The sequence below is a fragment of the Pogoniulus pusillus genome, chromosome 12, assembly GCF_015220805.1.
Source record: "Pogoniulus pusillus isolate bPogPus1 chromosome 12, bPogPus1.pri, whole genome shotgun sequence".
NCBI classification, from domain to species: Eukaryota; Metazoa; Chordata; class Aves; order Piciformes; family Lybiidae; genus Pogoniulus; species Pogoniulus pusillus.
Genome location: NC_087275.1, coordinates 13,614,566 through 13,637,815, shown reverse-complemented (window position 1 = coordinate 13,637,815; position 23,250 = coordinate 13,614,566). Strand labels below are relative to the sequence as shown.

The 23,250-nt window shown below is 41.0% G+C and overlaps 2 protein-coding genes across 3 annotated transcripts in view; one reads left to right on the top strand and one right to left on the bottom strand.

Moving 5' to 3' along the window:
• Positions 1-23,250, top strand: part of APP (amyloid beta precursor protein) — a 216,158-nt gene that overhangs the window by 170,065 nt on the left and 22,843 nt on the right. For both annotated transcript variants that reach the window (XM_064152349.1, XM_064152350.1), the window contains 3 exons: positions 829-928; positions 16,537-16,758; positions 21,877-21,930. In XM_064152349.1, the coding sequence (XP_064008419.1) occupies positions 829-928; positions 16,537-16,758; positions 21,877-21,930 (376 nt within the window). The remainder of the gene's footprint in view (positions 1-828; positions 929-16,536; positions 16,759-21,876; positions 21,931-23,250) is intronic.
• The window catches only part of GABPA (GA binding protein transcription factor subunit alpha), a 92,854-nt gene continuing 84,242 nt past the window's right edge, over positions 14,639-23,250 (bottom strand). The window contains exon 12 of the mRNA XM_064152353.1: positions 14,639-14,700. Within this exon, the coding sequence (XP_064008423.1) occupies positions 14,647-14,700 (54 nt within the window). The 3' untranslated portion in view covers positions 14,639-14,646. The remainder of the gene's footprint in view (positions 14,701-23,250) is intronic.

The following is a 23,250-nucleotide window of genomic DNA, read 5'->3' as shown; positions in this document are numbered from 1 at the left end:
GTACTGTGTTCAAAAACATAATTACTGTGTCAGGATTTGAAGAAATCAAACCAATTTTCCATTAAAATCGCTGTCTGCAACCCATTTTCCTTTTTAGACATAATTGCCCTGTCCGTCTTCTAAGATGCACCTCAGTTTCCCTTTTTACTGAAGAGAGGTGATCCTTGTGGAGAGTACCCTGGAGGAGTATATATCATGGGATGTCGTGACTCAGCTCTTAGCACCGTGCAGGAATCTGAGGCAATAGAGTTGTAATCATATGAGACAATGCAGGAATGCCTCTGAGTGGAAGTATTTTTGTTTTCAGCTGAAAATGCTTGCAGATGTTTTTAACCAAGAAAACTGAAGCTCTTGTCAGAGAGAGCTGTTTGTTTTTGCAATATTAGGATAAAGAAATAAAAAACCACCCCAGCAGATAAAACATTTTGGTGCAGCAGTCATTGTGCCACACTTGGCTTGCATGTTACCTGAAAACCTGCAGTATGGGCAACTGTAAATTGCCAAAGGGTAAATGAGGCTGTACATCTTTACCACAATAGCTGCTTGTGTACTTGTTCTGCCCCACAGCAGATCTGAACCTCCACTTCAGACTGCTGCATTCCTATAGGATTTCAAGTAGTTGCCATGGAAGAGCATCTAGGATACTATTTTTGTAGGAGAGGTGAATTTGGCAAGCTTTGAGTGCAAGATTTGACAGTACATAAAGCGTACTGAAATCTTATACCTAGCCTAAGTAAAAACTGTCTTCCTGGCTATAAACTCTAAGATTTATGGTAATGCCAAATTAACTGCAATATTCCCCTCTTTAAAATACTTTTCTTTCCGTAGGTTATGACACATCTACGTGTGATATATGAACGCATGAACCAGTCTCTCTCCTTCCTCTACAATGTGCCTGCTGTAGCAGAGGAGATCCAGGATGAAGTCGGTATGCAAACTATTCATGTGGAAAAAGGGAAATATTTATGTCATGAGAAGTTGCTACCAAAAGATAAAACAGAGCACCTTACTTCTCCTGTTGATATGCTATCCCAGTGGAAAGATAGAAATACAAACTTGCCTATATTCTGAAATGACGAATTGTAACTTGGAAAAGAAATCCTGTATAATCCATGCAGTGACATCATCACATTGTGGTAGATGTCTTCCCTGAAATAATTTACTCTTAGAGCCTCCATGCTCCAGGGATGCAGCTACTGACATGAGATTTATAACCAATTCCTTCCTCAGTTTGGATAATTCGTTTCCATGGTAAGTTTATGTTATCTGATGTAGACATTTTGGAAGTCTCAGCAGCTAAAAAATTAGTTACCGACCCAGGCACCCAAGAAAAATCTAAGTGTCAACTAGAAGTTCAGTGCAACTTGGCAGTATGTTACTAGTCATGCATTTAGTTCTTGGTTAGCTAGTCTGGTTTTTTTCCGGCCTACAGGCTGGGCTGAAGATCACTCGGGTAGCAACAGTCTGATGTTTGCATCTTCACTGAATGTTGTCCCAGCTGTGAGGGAGAATGGTCTTTCCTATCATTGAGGTTTCTGTTCTTGGCAAAGAGATCTCAGTTGCAGTGCTTAGATTCCACTGTGTGCTGCTACTGCAGCAAAGCAGCTCAGCTCCACTTGGCCTGTATATTAATTTCAGATAAAGTGACAGCTCTGGACATCGTGTTGGTAATGTGTCTTGAATGCAGAGGCTGGAAATGGGATGATCATTGTCTTGGTAACAGTTCTTTCCACAAGATTTTGCCAAATGACAGTTAATGGATTAGTTGCACAAATAACCAGCTTCAGCTGCCTAAATAAATTATTGCTGCATTTAAAACACAGGGGAGGGAGGCGTGCCATTGCAGTAAGGATTAGGGTGCATTTAAGATACAAGGAAGGCATGGGCAGGGAGTTGCAGTGGGTTCATTTGCCCAAAGCACACATATTTCTGAGGTAGCTTGAGAGGGCTGGCGTTGAAATCAGGACTTCAGGGAGCAGGTTGAGAGGAAGCAAAAAGATGGCAGTTATCCTTCACCATGGATTTCTATACACCACAGTCAAAAGGCACAATCAGCAATCTCAATCCACAGTTACAGAAAGTTGTTTGAGGGTGGGGGGTTACAGTGGCACCACACATTGTAGATTATTTGAAAACATAAAATTCCTGTAGCAAATGAGACATCAGTATTGTTAGGACTTCAGGATGCTCAGTTTTTCTTCTGCATTGCTTTCATTCCCCTAACTTCCTTGGTTAAGTTCCAGTATTTTTGTTCTTGGTAGTGTTGATGTTTGTTGGTGAGGACATTCACCTAACTTCTCTTCTCCCTAAGTACTGAAATGGGAATGGCTTTAAAGTGACGTGGGAGCAAAAGTCTGTTAACTGCCAAATGGTTTACAAAAATATGACTCCTAATCTCAAATGTAATACTAATTTTTAGGAGGGAGAAGCCTAAAATTAGTAGGATTTTATTTCCTTAAAAATGAGAGAAGCTAAGATATGTCCAAGAAGTCGTCTGGCACAACCTCTTGAGTACATTTTCCCTGCCTTGATTTTTTTCTTTTTTTGTAAACTTGGATATTCAAAAAACTCTGCAAAGCACTATGAAATTTAAAGCAATGAAAAGCAAATTCTCCTACAGGGAGTTAACCAGGCAGCAAAAGTTAAATGAAGTACCACATCTGGGCTGTACTAGGTAAAAGAGCTTTCAGTAAGAAGAAGAAAGCCTGTTCTCTTTCAGTATCAACAATCTTGTTGGTAACAGTGGTTGTATACTTTGGTTTTGCAGACTGGCTTTTAGTAGGAGTTTGTAGAGGTCATTCCCATCTGTTAGAGCAGACAGTATCCTTCTAGCCTTGAGTATCAATCAGTCTGTTTCAGATTCTGTTCTGAAATTAAGGATTTTCTTAGTCTCTAGTCTCCTGTTAAAAAATTATTACAGCTGCAGAATCTGTGGAGATGTAAACTACTAATAAAATCACACTTGGTAATAGTCCCAAGAAATACTATAACTCTTGTTAGAAAAACAAATGTTTCATTAAATACCTTTTGTTAGAGCCATTGACAGGTTTGAGTCAGTGAAGAAGCTGAAAAATACCAAGGTAAGAACATCTCTCACACACAGTGTCTGAATAATAAATTACATGTAAGGAAGCATAGTCAAAAATAGCTCTTCTCTTAGGCCGAGATGCAAGTTAGATGGCCAGTGTTTTATTCAGACTTCTTGTTCATTGTACTTTTGATTTCTAGCTCCATCCTTTACTGCAGCGTTCTTCATGAACGATTTTCACCCTGAGGAATGAATAATCTTTGCTATAGAAGGCATAGCTCTGACAAAAGTAGGTTTTCTCTAAATTGAACAGGTAGTTCTGTGAACAGCAAAATAAATGAGATCTAGTTTTCTGTGAATTTGTACTGTGGGTTTAATTCCTTTTATATCATAGAATCAACCAGCTTGGAAGAGACCTCCAAGATCATCCTGTCCCACCTAACTCTAGCCAATCAACTAGACCATGGCACTAAGTGCCCCATCCAGGCTTTTCTTGAACACCTCCAGGGGCAGCGACTCCACCACCTCCCTGGGCAGCCCATTCCAATGGCAATCACTCTCTCTGGGAAGAACTTCCTCCTAACATCCAGCCTAGACCTCCCCTAGCACAACTTGAGACTGTCCCCCCTTGTTCTATTGCTGGTTGCCTGGGAGAAGAGACCAACCCCACCTAGCTACAACCTCCCTTCAGATAGTTGTAGAGAGCAGTGAGGTCACCCCTGAGCCTCTTCTTCTCCAGGCTAAGCAACCCCAGCTCCCTCAGCCTCTCTAATTAAAGGCTGGGGTTTACTAGATTTTCTCACTGCTAGAAATATGCCATGGGTTGCAGTTTGTCCATTCTTAGCTGCTGACAAATTTGAGTCTCAGATCGTGGGATGTAATTTCTTTTTTTTAAGTAATCTAGAAATACATCAAAATTTCTCTTATGTGTTCCTGGGAGTCCACTATGGAAGGTTCATCTCTGTGAAATAGATGATGTCTTTGGGAAGTACCCGAGCCTAAAGACAATGTGCACATTTGTAATTGCTGTCTGTTATTTTTGAAGCTGACCAATTAATCTGAATTATGTGAAACAGAATCTAGAGTTATTCAGGAGGCATAGCACCTGCAGAGAGAATGTTTTCTTAAAACTCTGCCCATTTTTAGTTTATGCTTGGTGATCAGATCAATCACAATCCAGCAGTAGGACATTTCAAGTTCCTTTAAAATACAGAATGTGTTTGATGTTCCTACCTCAAAAAAAGCAGGTTTACAACCATAGATTTAAGGTATGGAATCCAAAATGCAGTATCGAACTTTTACGCTAAAAGCAGCCTCTTAAAACTTATGGTTATTTTCAGAACTCTAGCCGAGATGATGGCAGGAAGTTAGGTAAAATCTAAGGAGTTGTAGTCATCATCTGCAGATGCTTGTCACCAGTTTATGTCTGTTGCCTCAAATAGAAAATGTCTTCATTTGTGTATACAGATGCCTAAGAAGACCTACAGAATTGCAAAGTGTAGAAAATGGCACTTGCATGAAGTGAGGATTTTTTCATCAAGCATTGGACCAACGTGTAATGTGTAAACACCTTGTTATGGTGACAGATTAAGTATTGTAACAGCAAATTCCAGATGTGTAAGAAAGAATACTGCTGGTTATCTTCTGTTTATATTGGAGCAGTGGAAAAAAAATCAGTGTACAAGGTGAAGAAATAGGTTTGTCTGACTGCAACTGTTATGACAAAGCCCGGAAAACACAATCAGGTCACTTTTGTAGGAGACTATTTGGCATTCTGGCTGCAGATGGTGTCTCAAGGGGTAGTGATGCAAATGTGCTGCAAACCAGGTCAGTCTTGGTAACCAGTGTAGTTCTTGATGTTAAGTAGTGTTCTCAGCGGCAGGAGTATGCCTCATGAATGGGAGAGTGGCACAAAAGAATCCAAGATGAGATGTTTACTTGCACAATGCAGGTGAGCAGATTATTTGGTTACCGTGATATTTGTACTTACCTTTTCCCTCAGATAAATCTCATATACTGCTTAATATGTGCAAAAGCTCAAAGAGGGCACGGGCAAGCTTTAAGAAAAATCAGCAGTTCCTTTGAGCACCTCCTGCTTTAAATCCTTATTTGATTAGACTGCTTATCCATGTATGCAAGAGACAATTTACATTGGGAGTGGCACAGCAGGCACAGCTTCTGAATTAGAAGCTACGTCAGAGCTTTGTGCTTCAGTCAAACGGGCAGGCACTGAGCTGAATTTTTAATTCTGTCTTTCCTGCTCTATTTCCAAACTGATGTCCTCAGCTCCACATTTTCTAGCCCACCACTGATGAAATATTCAGCACCAACTACAGCAGCAGTATCATAACTAAGCTCTGAAACATTCACTTATAAGCAGTAAGAGAATATGATTTCATCTGTCCCATGACAAAATCAAGCTATTGTTATTCTATTACTCTCTTCTGCTGTGCCTGTCCTGCTCTTCTGAGGCATGTGCTGGATGCCACACTCGCATCAAATATCTGGGAGAGAGGTCAAAGGCAAGTAGACTGCCACACTCGCATCATGTATCTGGGAGACAGGTCAAAGGCAAGTAGACTCACTGCTTGAATATGATGATCCTGGGTCATGAGTATTTGTGTGCTCCAACTTAGCATGACAAAATTTGAACAAGAGAGATCTACCTCTTGGCATTTGTTCCACAACTTACTGTAAAGATTTTTTTTTAAGTATTTTTAGAAAAAAGCTATACATGTAGGAGAAGGTGCAGACTAAAGGTGTCTTGATTTCTTATAAACCTGCCTCTTTAACGATTAGGTCCATACACCTGCATCTGTGGAGGACAGAGTTAGTGCTACATCAACTAGTTCTGGTCTTTCAGCATTTATAAGACTTAATTGTTGATCTCATATTTCTAGCTGCTAATTTTGACATGCAGTTAATCAACAGCCTTGCTTCATTTCTTATCATGAGTTGAATTAAGATGCTGTTCTCCACTCGTTCTTTGGGATCCTTTTTAAGAAGTTTTGAGGGCATTAGCTGCTTGTCACAAGCTAACAGCCCAAAACAGCAAGCATTGTGCTTTGGGGATTTATATTGTAAAACCAAAACACAACCTCAGGAGATCTGCCAAAAGTAGGTTCAATGTCTGTTGTGATTGGTGCCGTTTCTTCTGCAATTGTTTTTTCCATCCTCTCCCTTTAAAATGCTGTGTTTGGAATATGTGATCATTACTGACTTTCAGAGTGCAGCGGCACTTCTCACTGTCTCATTTTTTCTAACTCTTCCTTGTAATTTCTGTCCTAGGATTTAGCTGAAGGGAAGAACTCTATCTGAAAAAAAACCCTAAATCATGAAGCAGTGCTTAGGATTTCTGCACCTTTTTTTTGAAGTTGGGTTGCCATATTGAGGTATCAGAATAATAAAGGGAAGCTGACGCATTAAATGTGTCAATAGCATGTTAAAAGCATGTTGTAAAGTTACCAAGGGTATTGGAAGGGGATCATAGAAAGCAGTATAGTTCATATCATGTAAAACCAGGAATTACCTTATGACTAAATTTTAGTACACTACACTAGAAAATGCTTGCAATTCCCTGCTTCCTGTGAAGCAGTTCTAATCTTCCTCTTAGAGCAGAGGTGAAAGTATTGGTGCTGTTGCTTTATGCAATTCATGTAGTGTATCATGATGGTTATAATGCCTTAATTTTTGTTTTTCTGGTGGAGAAAAACAGGGGTGTTGAACCATTGGTAAATTAAAAAGTACTCTAGTATTTATTTGTATTGGGACAGACTGAGTTTGGTGAACTGACAGAGAAAGATAAGGAATTGTCATCAGTGGTGCTTATCCTTAGGACAGTTGGTCTCTGCACCAATGGACAAGCCTGCTCAGTCCTGTCAGTGTAAATCCTCCTGGTTCTATGTGCAGCAGTAGAAGGGCAAAATGTCTCAGTCATCCCTGTTTACTGTGATACTCCTCTTTGTGACTGGCCTGTCTAAGCGTGGGCTCAGACTGTTCTTGAGAACAGACACTGGAGAGATCCCCTTGGTCATTCAATGCAAGGACTTTGTAGCAGTAGGTGGAAGTGCAGAAAAGCACACCAGTGCAGAGAACCTCACTGGTTTTGGTTATCCATACTTTCCAGTTAGTATTCCTTTTTCTCTTTTTAAAGGAGTCACGTGGAGTTGAACTTTTCACTCAGGGTAAAATAAACAGCCACCAATCCATGGTGCAGCTGCAGTTCTTACAAAAACTGCAACTGAGCAAAGTCAGACAACTCCCCGTAAGTTTCATACTTCTGCCATTCTGGAGGTCAGTGGAACTGTCGTCTCTAAATTGCCCCAGGCACTTGTCTAGGACTTCAGAGGAAACGTCTTCAATTTTAAACACAAAGGCTGGCCATCTTTGCCAAACCCCTCTCTAAAACTAGCACATTCTTCCATGGCAGCAATTATTCCATTCAAATTTGAAAGCTGTATCCACACTACACGTTAACTGCAAAGTTTCTTTTAAACAGGTTTTTTTTTTGGAAGTAGCACAGTTACATGCAGGTCTTTCCCTAAGGTACTTTAAAACTTGCCCTCTAGTTTTCAAGAGACCATTTGCTATATCATACAGGCTTAGTGTTCCTCCCATTCTGCTCTGCCCTTTTTTGCCCTGAAGGCTGCTTTCACCCTTCAGAGTATTGTGTATTTGCCTAGGTACCCTGGAGTGGCTTCCAGCACTAACTTCTCCCACAAAAGCAAACAAATTCTGTGTTAAGCTTTACACAGCAGCATGTAGATGAATGTTGTATGCTTAAATAGTGATATGGCCCAGGTGGACTGCCTGATAAACAATTAAAACCTCTTCCACCCAAAGACTTAAAGCATTTGACTAGTTCATATACACAGACATGTAAACAAGTACATTTTTAATATGTGTTTGTGTGTATATATATATACACACACACTCTTCATCTTTTTTCAATCATCACAAGCTTATGGTCTTTACTAAGCCATGAGTTTTGCTGCTTTGTTACCTCTATATTTTTATAGATATTTAAATACCTTAAGTAGCTTAATAAGATACAGCTGACTTATTTGTTGCAGCAAGGTGATAGAGTGTTTATGTGGGGAATCAGCTGATGGCAGAGAATGACTGAAGCTGAATGGGCCTTCTGCAGGTGTGATTCTCTCTGAGGTCTGATTCCTAACAGGGAGTATGAGACTGTGAAAGAGCAATTTATTCATCTTAATTCTTATATGCCAGCAAATTTCAAGTGTCCAGTGAGAACCAGCTGCAGACTGTCTGCACAAGCTGTATAATGCAGCTCTGTGTGTTATCTGTTACAGAGCCAGCGTGCCCAGAGCAGTCTCTGGACTTGTTATCTAGGGAAGTTCAAACAGTGAAGTCTAAAATGTATCACTATGGGCAGGTATGCTGAGGGAGAGGCCAACTAAGTCTCTAATGCCAATGATGTACAAGTTGTGCTTCATTCAAGCATAAGCTTCTCTTCATATGTGCAAAGTGGAAATTCACAGGTGCTTTTTTTGGCCAAGAGTATGTGACGTATTCTTGCTAGGCAAACCCTTAGGATAAAAAAGGGAAAAGAATTACTGAGGATGTCTGATTTTACAGAATGGCTGGATTGATGGAAATGTTGAGATAATTTCCTAACAGTCAGTTCCCATGCATGAAGTAATCTTTCATCAATACAGCTTTCTCCTCCTGTGTGATTCTCACATGCCAAATTTAATTGAAAAATGTGTTTTCCTACCTAGGTTCCAGTCCTTTCACTGTTCTGCTTCCTTCTATTAGATCATGCATATGAAAAATTGTGCAAAAGCCATCAGAGCAGGTCATATCCCACTTAATAGATGTATTTGTTGAATTTAATAAATGCATCTTTTCAGAATACTTGAGACAACTCAGGATACATTCAGCCTACTGAGCGCTATTAACTGCTAAAACTGAGAGATCCCAACATTCAAAACACTGGGCTCAGTGGACAAAAAACAATGTTTCATTCAGAATTGTTGCCCACAAGAGTGCCATCATGTAGAAGTAGCAGGGTTTTTTCTGCATTTTAATCTAGAGCTTTTGAGGCTGTGGATGGTGAACTATTTCCCTGAGTTGGTATTATTAAAGTAAACTGAGTGAGAGAGGAAGATAGAGAAAGGCAAGGAGACCACAGAAATGGGCAGCCTTGTGTTCTGGACTGCATCAAAAGAATCATGGCCAGCAGGTCAAGGGAGGTGATTCTGTCTCTCTACTCTGCTCTGGTGAGACCTCATCTGAAGTACTGAATCCACCTCTGGAGTCACCACAAGAAAGAGCTGTTGGGGCAGGTCCAGAGGAGAGAGACAAAAATGATTGGAGGGCTGGAACACCTCACCTGTGAAGGGAGGCTTAGAGAGTTGGGACTGGTCAGCCTGGAGACCTAATTGTGGCTTCTCAGTACTTATAGACCCCTTTTAAGAGAGATGGGGACAGTCTTTTTAGCACAGCCTCTGTTGCACAGGACAAATGGCAATGGTTTTAAAATAAAAGAGGGTAGATTTAGACTACATAGAAGGAAGACTTTTTTTTTAGGAAGGTAGTGAAACACTGGCACAGGTTTGCCAGAGAAATGGTAGGTGCCTCACTCCTGGAGACATTCAGGGTCACATTGGATCAGGCTCTGAACAACCTAATCTACTTAAGATGTCCCTGCTAACTGCAGAAGGGTTGGACTAGATGACCTTTAAAGGTCCCTCCCAACACAGACCTTTCTGTGATTCTATAACTGGCTGTTAAATACTAAAATAAATACAAATATGCACACATCTATAGCCATATATTGCTATTTCGTTGTAGTTAATAATTAATTCATGTAGCAGTCAGATAGCTAAGGGTCTGTAGCTATTACAGTCTTTTTTCACTAAAGAGTGTCACAGCAGCCTTCTTAGAAAACGAGACAAAATTTCAAGTCCTTGAGTTTTATAGCAGGAAGAGGATAATTCTGGTTCTTCCTTGATGAAGCAGTGTAGAAACTCTCACAAACCTTTGCTCAGAGCTCTCTGCAATTGCATATCCATTTACAAAACTAAATTCACATTGAAATCCATCCCTAATGAAAAAGACTCCTAGGTCATACTGAAATCAGTCATTACATGGTAATAAATGTTTTCCCAAATTGGATCATCCCAGCTTTCTCATGCCTTGAGCACTGTTCACTACCAGAAAACACGTTACAATGTGACCTACCTTCAAAGAATAGTTCCTGGAGAAGAGGAGGCTCAGGGGTGACCTCATTGCTGTCTACTATAGCCAGGTGGGGGTTGGTTTCTTCTCCCAAGCAACCAGCAACAGAACAAGGGGGCACAGTCTCAAGTTGTGCTGCGGGAGGTCTAGGCTGGATGTTAGGAGGAAGTTCTTCCCAGAGAGAGTGATTTGCCATTGGAATGGGCTGCCCAGGGAGGTGGTGGAGTCACTGTCCCTGGAGGTGTTCAAGAAAAGCCTGGATGAGGCACTTGGTGCCATGGTCTAGTTGACTGGCTAGGGCTGGGTGCTAGGTGGGACTGGATGATCTTGGAGGTCTCTTCCAACCTGGCTGATTCTATGTGCACCTTAAACATAGCAATTTTTTTACACTTTAAGACAAGTAGTCTGCAGAGCAAATCTAACCAAAAGATTAATATGTGCCTGCTTAGTAAAGGAGATGCCCTTGGGTTGCTTTTCTGTGATTTGGGAAGCACTGAAATCTACATTTGCTGAAATGCAAATGAAAGTGATGAAATTGGGAGGGGGAGGGGTGTTAAAATATATTAGAAGCCTAGTTCTAAATATTGCAACTATTCTTGAGGTCCCAGGTGTATTTCTTTTCAAGTTTTGTTCCAACTTTTGTTAGTGTCTAAGGTTACAGGATTGTTACTGCTACTTCTGGGAAAAATTTCTGAGGTTGACTGTTTCATAATACCATAAATGTTCATCTTCTGAGTACTTGAAGAAGGAAAAGCCTTCTCACCCTACTGAGCAGGATTTTCATACACACAAGACATTTTCAAAATCTAATAAAAGCCTACTGCTGCTAATTATTGTTCTTACCCTAGCGGTGATGCCTCTAAAGGACAGAAAGTAAGAACTATGAATTGCTGTCTTCCATGATTCTTGATCTTTCAGTCTTCACATAAGTGTGAGAGAGAGGCATATTGCACTGTAAAAGATTGCAGATAAAAAGGCTGGTAGCATACATTCTCAGGGTAAGCAGAAGAAGAAAGCGTAAATTTGATAGTGTGGTTGTGTTTGTCTGTAAGGATCTGAGCACTGCAGGTTGGGCTCATTGCCAGTAATTCACAGTAACGACCTAACATACCATGCTTTTATCATCATCTTCAAAGCATGCAGGCAACAGAGCCTCTCTCACACCTTCCAGTAGGCAGGTCATGTTCAAAAAAGTTCTCCTCAGGCTTGCTCACTGTCTCAGTTCTAATTTAAATTTCCAGAGACTCAGATAAATTTGATAGAACCAATAACAATTTTATAAAGTCCTTCTCTCTTCCCCTTCTTTCCCAAAAGAAAGGGATTAGATGGAGAGAGAGAGAGAGAGAAGGAAGCACACCCAAATAAATGAAATCTCACTTGATTTGGAAGTTAGAAAAAGAAAAGCTTAACTTAAAAAGGTATCAGAGGTAGGGAAGTTGCAAAGGTTAGGGAAGGGAAAATAGCAAATACAAAATGTATAAATACAACCTGATGGTGATGGCTTTGTCCGCCTCATGGGTGATGGCCACATGGTGAAACAAAAGAGAAACCAGGAACAGATGGTGATGGTGGTAAGACCGAGGCAGGGAGCACAGAGGGTTGCAGAGAGAGAGAGTGAAACAGGCAGTCCCCCTGCTTTTATGGGCCAGGAAGGGGGAGTGGGCTAACCATCACCTGGTGGTGTTTAGGCCCACCCCTGGGGGAGTGGTCAAAACCACCTAGGGTCAGGTTCAGGGTTACTCCCCCTGGAGGGTTAACCCTATACACTCACTAAATTATATCTGACTTGTACAACACATGTGAATTGGTTCAACACTGAATACCACAACTGTGTTTTGCAGCTTGATAATGCTAGAATTATGCCACCTAGTAGTACATAACATTATAGTCTTCTTGCTTCAGCAAAACACCTTAGGATAACAATATGCTTGGAATTCATCAAAACTTAAATCTTTGTGGTAAGGCACAGACCTAAATGTGATTAAATTTAAGCACATGCTTTATATTCCTTATGAGTTGAGCAGAGGCTGGAGGACATACCCACTGCATTTTCTTGTGTATTTTCTCCTTTTACCTCAGAGGAGGAATTGCTACTTGCAGTAAGTTATGTATGTTAAAGTCACAGGATATACAAGTGCCAACAACTTTTCTGACTCTGCAGAATATGCATTCATCACAAGTACAGAAAGCTCTCTGAACCATAAGTTACTGTAAACCCTTTATTGCACTGCTGGTATTTTCTGTTTGGGAGTTCCCAATGCAAACCCTTACTTATCACATCTCAGTAGAAGTTACTTGTGTGGAAGCAGAAGTGCTTGCAAATGTGAAATGCATCTGTTCCTTTGCATCAAGCTCTTAGCATAGCTGTGGGTTACAGGTATGCTGTCAGTTTATGTAAGAGATCTAATATAAATTCTGAACTGCAGGTAAAGAATGTTTTGGGATTGGTTTTTTTTTGTTTTGAGGTACTTACCAAGCCATAGCCTTTAAAGAGGTCTTGCATTCATACTTACCAGATTGGGGAGATTCTGATTTATGAAGCTGACAGGATGCAGACATTCAAATTTAGTTAAAACTTAACTGCATTACATCAGTGCAAATCTCTTAGGCATATGCTCACATTGAAGATTATGAGCCATGACATGTTGAATTAGCCTGTCTAAAAGCTGCATATCTAAACATATTACCTCTTATCACATGTGCTGCAATAAATGGTTGTGTAAATGTTCTTAGAGAGTCCTAATAGTGACATACAGCATTTGCATGATTTAAACTGGCATGAGACAATATTTACATGCATAAATGAAACTACTGCTATGACTAAAGCCCTCTGATTTCTGCCATTACGAATAGGGAGGTTGGTGACACTCTGTCATTTTGAATGCACATGCTCAAAAGCAACTCTAACTTTGGGGAAAACAAGGGTTCTATTCAGACTAAATGGTCACTTTTAAGATGATAGATAGGAAGCATTTCTAGCAGTTTATTTGAACTGATTTCCAGACCTCTATTTGTTGAATCAATCTCTAGTCTATCATGTCGTTTTACAAAGGAAGTTTGAGCTTGGGTGAAAACTTGGCATGTAATTTGGTGCTCTCTGAATTAGCATTTGAAAGAGGTGTTCTGGGTGCAGGTTTTTTCCAATCTGGTTTAAGACCTTAAATTGCTTTTATGGAACTTCCAAAATCAAAATTACCAATTTTGAAGCAGTTTTTGAAGTAAATTCAGAAGTCTTACACGTAATAGCAATTGCAGAGATTCTAATATAGTAGATAGACTCCTTGTAAAGAAAATACAACACAATGTTATTATAATTACTGTAGGAAAATTTAAATAATGAACTGTGAACTAGAGAAAAATGAAGATTTGGAAGGTAACTGATGGATTGCTGGTGGTGTAGGGAATCAAGTGGAGCTGTTCCACATGAAATTTCTGTATTATAGCTGTGCCAGTTAAGGGCTGGGGTAAGTATGACCCAGAGTTCAACACTGCAAACAGTGTTGAATGCCAATAAAAAGTAGATAAATTTTAGAACATAGCATGGGTTTTGCCAGTCTAAGATTCCACCACTCTTTTAGGATTTGATGTGGTATCTTTGCTAGTACAGTGTTCTTTGCAAAGCTTTATAATTAGAAGTGTGGCCTAGGGTCATTGTGGACAAGTGGCTTCTAACAATCCAGCATTCACTAGAAGATTTTGTAATCATTTTTTTTCCTCTGCTATTCTTTGCTTTTGGCTCTCCATGTCTCTTTGTGGGATAAGAGAATAATCTTGAAAGGAAGTTGTGTTACCCTTCTATCTAGTTCCCCGAGAAACTGCTAAGAGGTAGTATTATCCTTCTATCTAATTCACCAAACATACTTCAATTCTTCTAGATGCTGTTGTTGAGTAGTAATGAGCCATGGGAAAATGCCTGCAGTAAGCCCAAGAATGAGTGAAACTTCCCTAAGGATGGTGATGAGTCTGAAAAGCATTTTACTGAGCTATCAGAAGTGAGCCCTTCTCTCATCCTGATAAAGGATGGATTTGGATACCTGAAGGAGAAACAATTGTGCATCCTCAAACCAAATCCAGAGTTGCTGGGAGGTTTGAGGCCCCAGCTGAGTGTAGTTTTCATGCAAGGTCACAGCTTTTTTGAGCACTTGCTCTCAGAGAGACAAAAAATTTCAACATTCTCATTCTTCTCAATGTGAGGACATAGCAGAATGCTAACAAGGAAATAATGAGCTGAGTAACAAAAGATTATTATAGGAAAACTGTCATGGAGTTTTAGTCCTATTAGTTTAACAGGAGATGAAAATTTGAGAAGCATCCTAGAATCTGTTTTCAGCACCTAATAAGGAAGATACTCACCAAACAAAACTCATGAAACAGTCTTGAATGCACATCCTAGCCCCAACCTGTGTCTGTACTCACAGCTTATTTAGGGAATCATCTTTTGCAGGATAGAGGAATTGAGTTGGCAACTGTGAAAAGAGAGGGAATACTGTATTGATGGGTAACAGTGAGGATGTATGGCTGTATTAGTGTAACCGATGATTCATGTAGCCATCAATACTCAGAACAAAGCCAGCATTGCAAAGCTGTTCTTGGACTTTGCCAGTGGGTGTCAGTAACTGGAAATCCTAAGGCAAACTTTTTTAGCAGTTCAGGGATTGAAGCAATTGTTTGCAAATCATTTACTCCACGAAGACACAGCTGCCTCAGTCTGATGAACTCCAGCACAGTTCTTAAGCCAGGCACTTGCAATTTCTCACTATCATTCAGTGTCTGATTCATCATGTCAGACGAGCTTGATTCATTTTGGCCATTGTTTCTCTGCTTGTAAAATAGATGTGATCATAATCTGCTGGTTGTAATATCTGTCTGCCTCACTTGAGCTATTGTGTAGGTCAGTTAATGTCCATGCTGTGTGCTGCAGCTGAATGGGAAACAATGGAGCCTGCAGCGCTGGATATGACATGCTCCCAGCTGGGTTGCTTTCTCTCAGCTTTGAGAGGGAGACTTTGTGTACACATCCCTCCCAACCTCTAGGGATTTGCATATAATCACGATATTGTGATGGGAGATGGATGTCTCTCTCTGTCAGCCTGACGGTCCTAGCTATGCCTGCACTGTGGTTTCCCCTCAAGTGCTATGCCAGGCCAGGTGTCACACCTCTGCTGCTGGAGCTGTGGTCCTTCTCCCTCTGCTCCTTCCTCTTCACGCATCATTTGGGCAGGAGCTGTGCACAGGTAACACAGAGTGCATTAGCAGCAGGAAGCTGGGCAGAAGTTGTATAGTATTGGCCTCACCCAGAGAAAAGGGGCAACTGGGGCACGGCATCCCCAGTGCAGCTCTCTGCCATCGCTGGATGGATTGCTGCTCTCTGCAGCCAGCTCACATGATCCTCTGCAGAAGGCAGGAAGACGGCAAGAAGACAGCAGGAGCAAAGGACTCTGCACTCCAAAACCCTTCTGATGCCTGGGTCTGAAATGACTGCAGATACTAAGATGCTTGGCAAAACTCTAAATACTTGCTTTCCTGTGATTTGTGATGACTTGGTATTATGCTTCCAGTGGTATTACCCATGCTGCCTGCAAGGCATTTGGACACCAAATTTCTCACTCAGGCAACTAACAATCATTTCTTTGTTTTGTCCCAAAATCTCTTTGTGCCTAGCTAATGAGAATTAACATCAGCCATGTGACTCAATGTCTGCTCAGAGTACCAAGGTGCTTCACCTGTCTCTGCTTTCATACAAGGAGACTTTAATTTGAACAAGGATCAGTCTAAGTGCAGTAAGGAGACAAAAATGAGACTTAACCTTTCATGCTGAAGATATATTAGGTATATTATAAAATAATAAAATTAATAGAAAGGGAAAAACAGTTCCCTTTTATGTAGGCTTTCTATACTGTCCCAATAAGTTGTTCTAATGAAGAAATTCAATTGAATAATTAGATTTTGTTTACACATGAGGCTTACTCTCTGTTACAGCAATTGCTTTTTAAACAGGAAAATTGGTTTTAAAACATCATTTTATAAGATTCAGGACCCATGTTTGGCCCCAGGACTAAGGTTACAAATTTTTGTTCAGTTTCCGTGTGCTGAATTTGCTGTAGTGACAGGGTGGAAGAGAGTTGCATCAGATGTATTAAGGTGGTCTTTAAGAGACACTGCAGAGTGGAGCCCTACCGCATGATCAGCGATAAAGGCACTGAAGCAGAGGTAGCTGTAATACTTGTAATTAGCAAGGAATCTCTATGTCCTCAGAAATGCTGTCTCTCTCAAGTAATTTCTTTGTTGAAATTTCCTTGCAGATGAATTACTTCAGAAAGAGCAAAACTACTCTGATGATGTTTTGGCCAATATGATCAGTGAACCCAGAATCAGCTATGGAAATGACGCTCTCATGCCTTCACTGACGGAAACTAAGACCACAGTAGAACTTCTCCCTGTAGATGGAGAGGTCAGCCTAGATGACCTTCAGCCATGGCATCCCTTTGGTGTTGATTCTGTTCCAGCCAATACTGAAAATGAAGGTATGTACAATAGGGTTTTGAGTTGAGCTTTGTGATTTCTCTTGGCAATGTGTCCTGGAAATTGACATCTTTCTGATGTAAGCAGGATAAAGGTTCTCAAATACAAGTTTAGAAATGGTCTGCTCTGTCAGCTGTGTCTCTGATGGAACAGAAAATTCTGACTAAAACTTGGTATTTAGGCACACACAACAAATTTCACTGTTGAGCTTACTGTCCTTTAAAAACAAAGCAAAATAAATTCCAGCAAACTGTCGGTGACAGTCTTCCAAAATGCATGACAGTGATCAAAGGGAAATAGATAAGTTGCTAGATTTGTGCCGTGGTGAAATGAGTGTTTTAGTTAAGGAAGAGCTTTTTATTTGTTGGCGTTAAAATTACTACAAATCCAGCACAATAGTAGCATGAGAGCTGATTCTATTTCCACACCACCACTGGTTGTCTGGAATGCACTGCAGAAATACTCCTTCATAGTCAGCAAAGCAACAACCTGGTAAAAGCTTTTTTTTCCTGAGGAGTGTTTTATGTTGCTTGTGGATTAATTTATTGAAGTGAGTGTATAACACTTTAATAATTTACATATAACTTGGGATTGGTAGTTTACTTAGGTGCCAAGAGCCAATTAATCAGAAACCTGAGGGACTTCAAACATGGCATTCAGGTTGCTCCTGTGTTTGTATTCCTTTTATCAGTTCAACTCCACCATCATTAGTGGTAAGTTAGTCACAGCAGTGAAAGCTTGTTACTGCAAAGCAGCAGTAGATTGACAGGCTGGAGCCACAGAAGTCTTTTTTCAGGCACATTTGTGTTGTGTGGTTTTGTGTGGCTGAATTGCACATCCCCCAAAAGTCTTTTGAAAGCAGTGGATTAGGCTGTACTTGCTATCACAATGAGTTCTGAGACCAGCTTTACACAGATGGACTTACTCCAGCACAACGTGAGAGTGACTGTGGTCAGTTGGGTGTTTGGGAGACAAAACATGAGACATGGGCATAGATTTACCAGGTAGAAGTTGGTGCTAGGTGAAATTAGGGGAGTCAGAACCAGTTCTGTGATTCAAGTAGGTCAGTCCCTTCAGTCAGAGAAGCGTAAGATCACGCAGATGTCTACTATTTGAGCAAGGTTAACAAATCAGTGGGCCAAAGTGTACAAGATTTGAGGGACAGAGGAGAAACTGGTCAGAAGGGAGATGAAAATCAGATTGCAAGGGAGGTAGCACTAGAGGTAGCAACTGAAAAATAAGCATCAGAGAGAGCTGGAGCAAACACAAGACTGGCCAGCAGCAAGAAGCAGAAGACAGGAGATGGTGACAAGGACTCTAGATATGTCTAGAGGGCATGTGCAGCCAAGTGACATGCTGAGCAGCCAGGAGCAGCTGGCTGGATTACATCAGGTGCTGGCAAGAAGTACCAACGGCTGACCAGGCTAGCAGGCTGAACTTCACACTCCTGAGGAATCAGCTGCAGCTCACTGCAGGGCACGGGTCACAGCTGTCTGCCAGGAGCAGGCCAGTCTGCCTGGTGGTGCCTCTCTTGCAGAAATTTTCCACTTGTAACAGTCTAGCACAAGGGCTAAATGCCTCCACTTCCCCTTCCGTGTCCTCCCTCCTCCCCTTACCAAGAGGGAGGGGAAAAAAGGCAGAGGAAGGGTTTTCCATTGATGTACACGGAGTATTTTACTCCCCTGCTACAAAGGTATCAGATTACACGGGTATATAGAGAGAACAGAAGGAAAAGGGAAAGGAATACCTGTCCGAATCCCTTAAGAAGCAAAAGTGCAGCCACCTGCTGAAGGACTGGAAAAGCCAGAGGGTGACCAGTCCCCTCTTTCCAGGGATGTAAATGCACAGCCATAAATGCAGCAGTTGTTAAGTTCTTGATTCTGATAGTGGGGAACAGGTGTAGTATGTGATTTAAGCTACACTGGTGCACCTCTTGCTGCAGTTATTTTCATAGTCGAGGCATACAGGGCATCAGTTTATATCCACACTGCCTGCTTTCATGAAACTTGGGAGGAGGAGGAATTAATACATTTTGAAGTCTTTCCTCCCAGCTTTGAAAATACACTTGTTTTGGTCACTAAATTCACAAGTGATTAGTTAGACAGGTGCACCCAGTGCTCTTGCCTTGAATGAAATTCTATTTGAGTCCTGTGTAATTGAATGAACTACACTGTTTGTTGCAGCACTTGATGTTTACTGAGGGAAACTGAACAGATCCTGGAGCTGGCTGGTTATAACCTGTTGTTACTGTTTAAACTTCCTGGAGCTACAAGCCTAACAGAACAAATCACAGGATGGCTACCCAAATTAGGTAGAAGAGTAAAAAGGGGGAAATGCACCCAAAGAACAGTCTTGGATTGATTTGGAGGTTAAAAAGAAAATTTTAACAATAAGTAAAACATATATAAGGTAAAGGGAGGTTACAGAGATGTAAAGGAAGGGAGGAGATACAGATACATATGCAAAACCAGGTTGGATGGCAGTGGATTCTCTGGACTGAGGAGGATTGTCCTTGGAATGCAGCAGGGTTAGCCGTGTGGTTAGCTGGCCACGTGGCTGGCTGGAAACTGCCGCAGCAGGGAGATACTGCAGGAGCGAAGGCAGGAAGCAAGAGATGGAGTAGGAACTGTCTGCTCCTTAAATAGGATTGTGCACAGGAGTGGAAGTGGGATAAACTTTGACCTGGAGGTCCCCCCTCCAGGAGGGGCCAGGGATACCTGGGATCAGGTTCCCAGGCCACTCCCCCAGCCCAAATGGGCTTAACCTGGAACACCTGAGATCACACCTCCTCGGGCACAGTCACAGTTATGGGACTTGGTTTTGACAAACCATTCAGGGAGTGCTTAAACTCAAATTTGATTGTGGAGAAAGTGGAAGTGTGTGCTGTCATGGAGGCTTTCTTTCAAAGTATCCAGTATTCTACGTACAAGTGATGAAGTCAAAATACAACAAACACACACCTTAAACTTGTCTTTAGTTCCCATGCCTGTTTACTCCCATGGCCATGATCTAAGGCCAAGTTTCACACAGAGGCATTAATACTGCATTGGGTTGGTGCATTACCTTGTAACCTCAAGGTTTCATAACCTCAGCAGAAATTTTCCAGTCTAACCTTTGTGTTTGTGCTCAGACTACAGCACAGATTTTACACAGGCTGTTTTACTAAAATTGCTCTACCTGATGAAAGAGTGAAAAATAGCCTAAAATAAAAATACCTTGAAAGTCTAGCATAGGTCAGTAGTTTCTGAAAGTATTTTCTTCCTTCTTGTTTTCCTGAGGTGGTTTCCTTCTAACTATCCACAGAAATTAATCCAAAGCACCATTAGTACACTGCACAAGTTGCATGGTTGAACTTATGTCCATGCTACTGCGCAACAGAAACTTCATCCTTTACTCCCATTTTTGTTGCTGCCCACAACCTGCACTCAGTTTGCCATAGTGACAGGCATGGAGGGTTCTAGAGTGCTCTGAGTGAGAGGGAAATAAAACCCTCAGCCTTACAACGGGGAGGCAGCAGCCAGGTTGATGGATGAGGGTTCTTCAGAACGAGCTGGGGTAATGTTAATCCTTGGTCATTTCTTCTCTTCAGTCCTTTCCACTGAAAATTACTGCTGACTTACCTGAGAGTTGGTGCTGGCATTATTGGAAAACCCAGCAGAAGACTTAAATAGGAAAAGTCTCCAAAATGTAGTTTTTAGTTAAGGATGGAAATTGGTTTTGTTTATAGCACTGTCTACAGAAAGTAATTACATGGTCTGAGTGCTGCTCTGAACTGCTGTGAAGATGGCTTGTCTCTGCAGCACCAAACCAGCAAGCTCTTTACATTTTTTTCCCTTTCTGGAAAAAAAACAACAATTCAGTTGTGCAGATACAGTTCTGGTCTGTAGCTTTTGTAAAGCCAATTTGCTGCTGTTTTCCAGAGGCAGGAGCTAATGCACTCATGTCCTTTGTACAAAGGACATGAGTGTCACATGGGCCCTCACAAGCATGGCAGGTTGTTTGTCACACCCACAGGAACACTGAGCAAATGACAGAGACTTCCTAAGAAGATAGGCAATCCCCCAGTGGAAGTCCAGCAGTGTCACCAGGTTAGCAGTTAGCATGGTTTTCTGATGCTGAGTGTAGTGAGCAGTTCACGACTGAACTGCGCTTTTGTCAAGTCTCCTATGTTGATGTGGTGATCAGAACATTCATAATTGAATCCTGAAATTCAGATGAATGAGAATACCTTTTTAACTCTGAATTTTAACATTCTGAAAACTTTTACATCTCAGTCTAATTTCTTTCTCACACTGGCACTTGAGTAGATAAGGAAGGCAACAGTATTAGAGACCACCAGCCAAGAAAGAAAAGAAGAGAGAAAAAATCTGAATGTTTAATGAACTTCTCTGAGAACCTAAAGCAGGAGGTAATGACTCAGCTCTAAACATTTTGTAGATCAGATTTTCTCTTAATGCCAGTGAACTCCATCAATCTTAGGTTTCAGCTGGTAAAGCCTTAGTACAGTAATATGGAGTTTAAAACTGGATGACAGACACAGAATTGGGTAGAAAGTGGTATTCTCCTTTGCTTCTCTCTTAAAAATGAGGAGGCAAATTTACTGTCTACAAACCACAGCATATCAGGGTGAAATACTATTTTCAAAATGTGCTTTACTTCTGGGTTTTTTTTTTTAACCTTCTAGCTAGTGCTCTGAAGAATCTCTTTGGAAAGTAAAAAGCACTCAGGATTCAGTGGATTTTTAAGTCATCACTGACCTAGACTGTTTGCAAGAGCTAACTCATGGTGCCAGTTCTGCTGAGACAACTGGAAAAAGTTTTCACGTGATGAACATAGTTTCAGTCTCCAGACAGAAACACTCTGATCTTGATGGCTTCTCACCTGAAGCAGTAATAAGAATGTGATGTAAAATTGAGCTGTGAAGCTTTCCTTTTGAAGTCACAACTATCCCTTCCTTCTATTTCCAGGATTAACTGAAGTCAGATCCTTTCTGACTGTTGCTTTGTTGACTTTTCTTTTGCGGTATCTCTCTTCTCTTGCAACAGAGGAGCAGTTGACTTTACCATTTGGGAGGTTTTGTTTATTTTTTGATTGCTTTTTTTCTTTCTGCACATGCTCAGTTGAACCAGTGGATGCCCGTCCAGCTGCAGACAGAGGACTCACCACACGACCAGGTATTTAACTTGCATGGCTTTCACCTAACCTGTGTTTTTCCAGCATGCATGTGGTCTGCTTGAGCTGAAATGATCACCTATCCTTTGGAATGATCCTTTCTTAAAACACAGTGCTATGCCACAAACCAGGGAAGTGTTCCTACTCAACCCCGCATCAGCCTGTGAGTGCTTTGTGTCAAGGGAATTTAGGATGTCTGCTTCAAGTGGGAGTAGGATCCAAATTGTCATCCCTTCTACTAATAGTGCTTTGGCAGGTGCAGGAGGCAATGGACACAGTGCCACGTAGTGCTTTGCATTTGGGAAAGTATGACAGAAATGTCAAATCCTCTGTACAGTTTCTTGGAAGTTAGGGCTAATAAAGAATTAATGCATGCAATTTTAGAATTGCAGAGGATGTCAAGATTTTTTGCTATGATACTTAGCTTTGCTAACTCCAGATATCTAAACATGTATGCATCATTCTCCCCTCTATATGTCTATTCATTTTAGGACAGAGAGGGGTAATTTGCTCTCTGTAAGCATCTCTGTCTTCCTACTGAGTTCAGAGTAACAGCAGATGCTTAGAAAACTTAAATTGGACAAATCCAATTTCCAGAAGTAAAAGCTTACTTTTCATAATGACTCTTTTTATGTTGTTTTTTTTTCCTCGCTTTTGTTTAGGATTATCTAGAAATAGCAGAGTCCGTTAAGAGCAAGCAGCCTCTTATTTCAGAAGAGGTTACTCTCCCACAAACAACAAGACTAGATTGGTATATTTTAGGGTTGGAATTAATTCAGTGTCACATCATCATTGTGGTCTTTTTCTTAAGACCAAATCCAACCTACCAGTCCGTTTTCTTTTTCCATTCATCTTTTCCCCCACTAGCTAGCATTAAAGATAACACCTTCCTAGTGTATTTAAGTCTTTCACCTCTCCAGTGTTTACTGACTACAGAAATCACTACAGTTGGATATGAAAAAAGCTCTTATGTTACAGCAGTTGGAATAGATGTCAAGGCTGATCAGGTGATGTGCTCCTAGCACTGGCTTAAGAATACAATGTCATTACTTGTGTTTAGAGGCTTAATCCTTTCTATGAAGAGAGTCTGAAAAGAGGTATAGAGATAGCTGTAGAACAACGCCAAAATCATGGAATGTGGGAACATCCCACCAATCCTGGGTTATCTCTGCCCTCTGGATTAGATTTCTTCCCCAAGAGCAGTAGAAATACGACAAATGAAACATGAATGTGTTTAATCTGAATTTCATAATGCTAGTTCCATCTAGCAATTTCCTTGTAATATTAATGTTCATGACTGTTAACTATTTTAAGCCACCTTG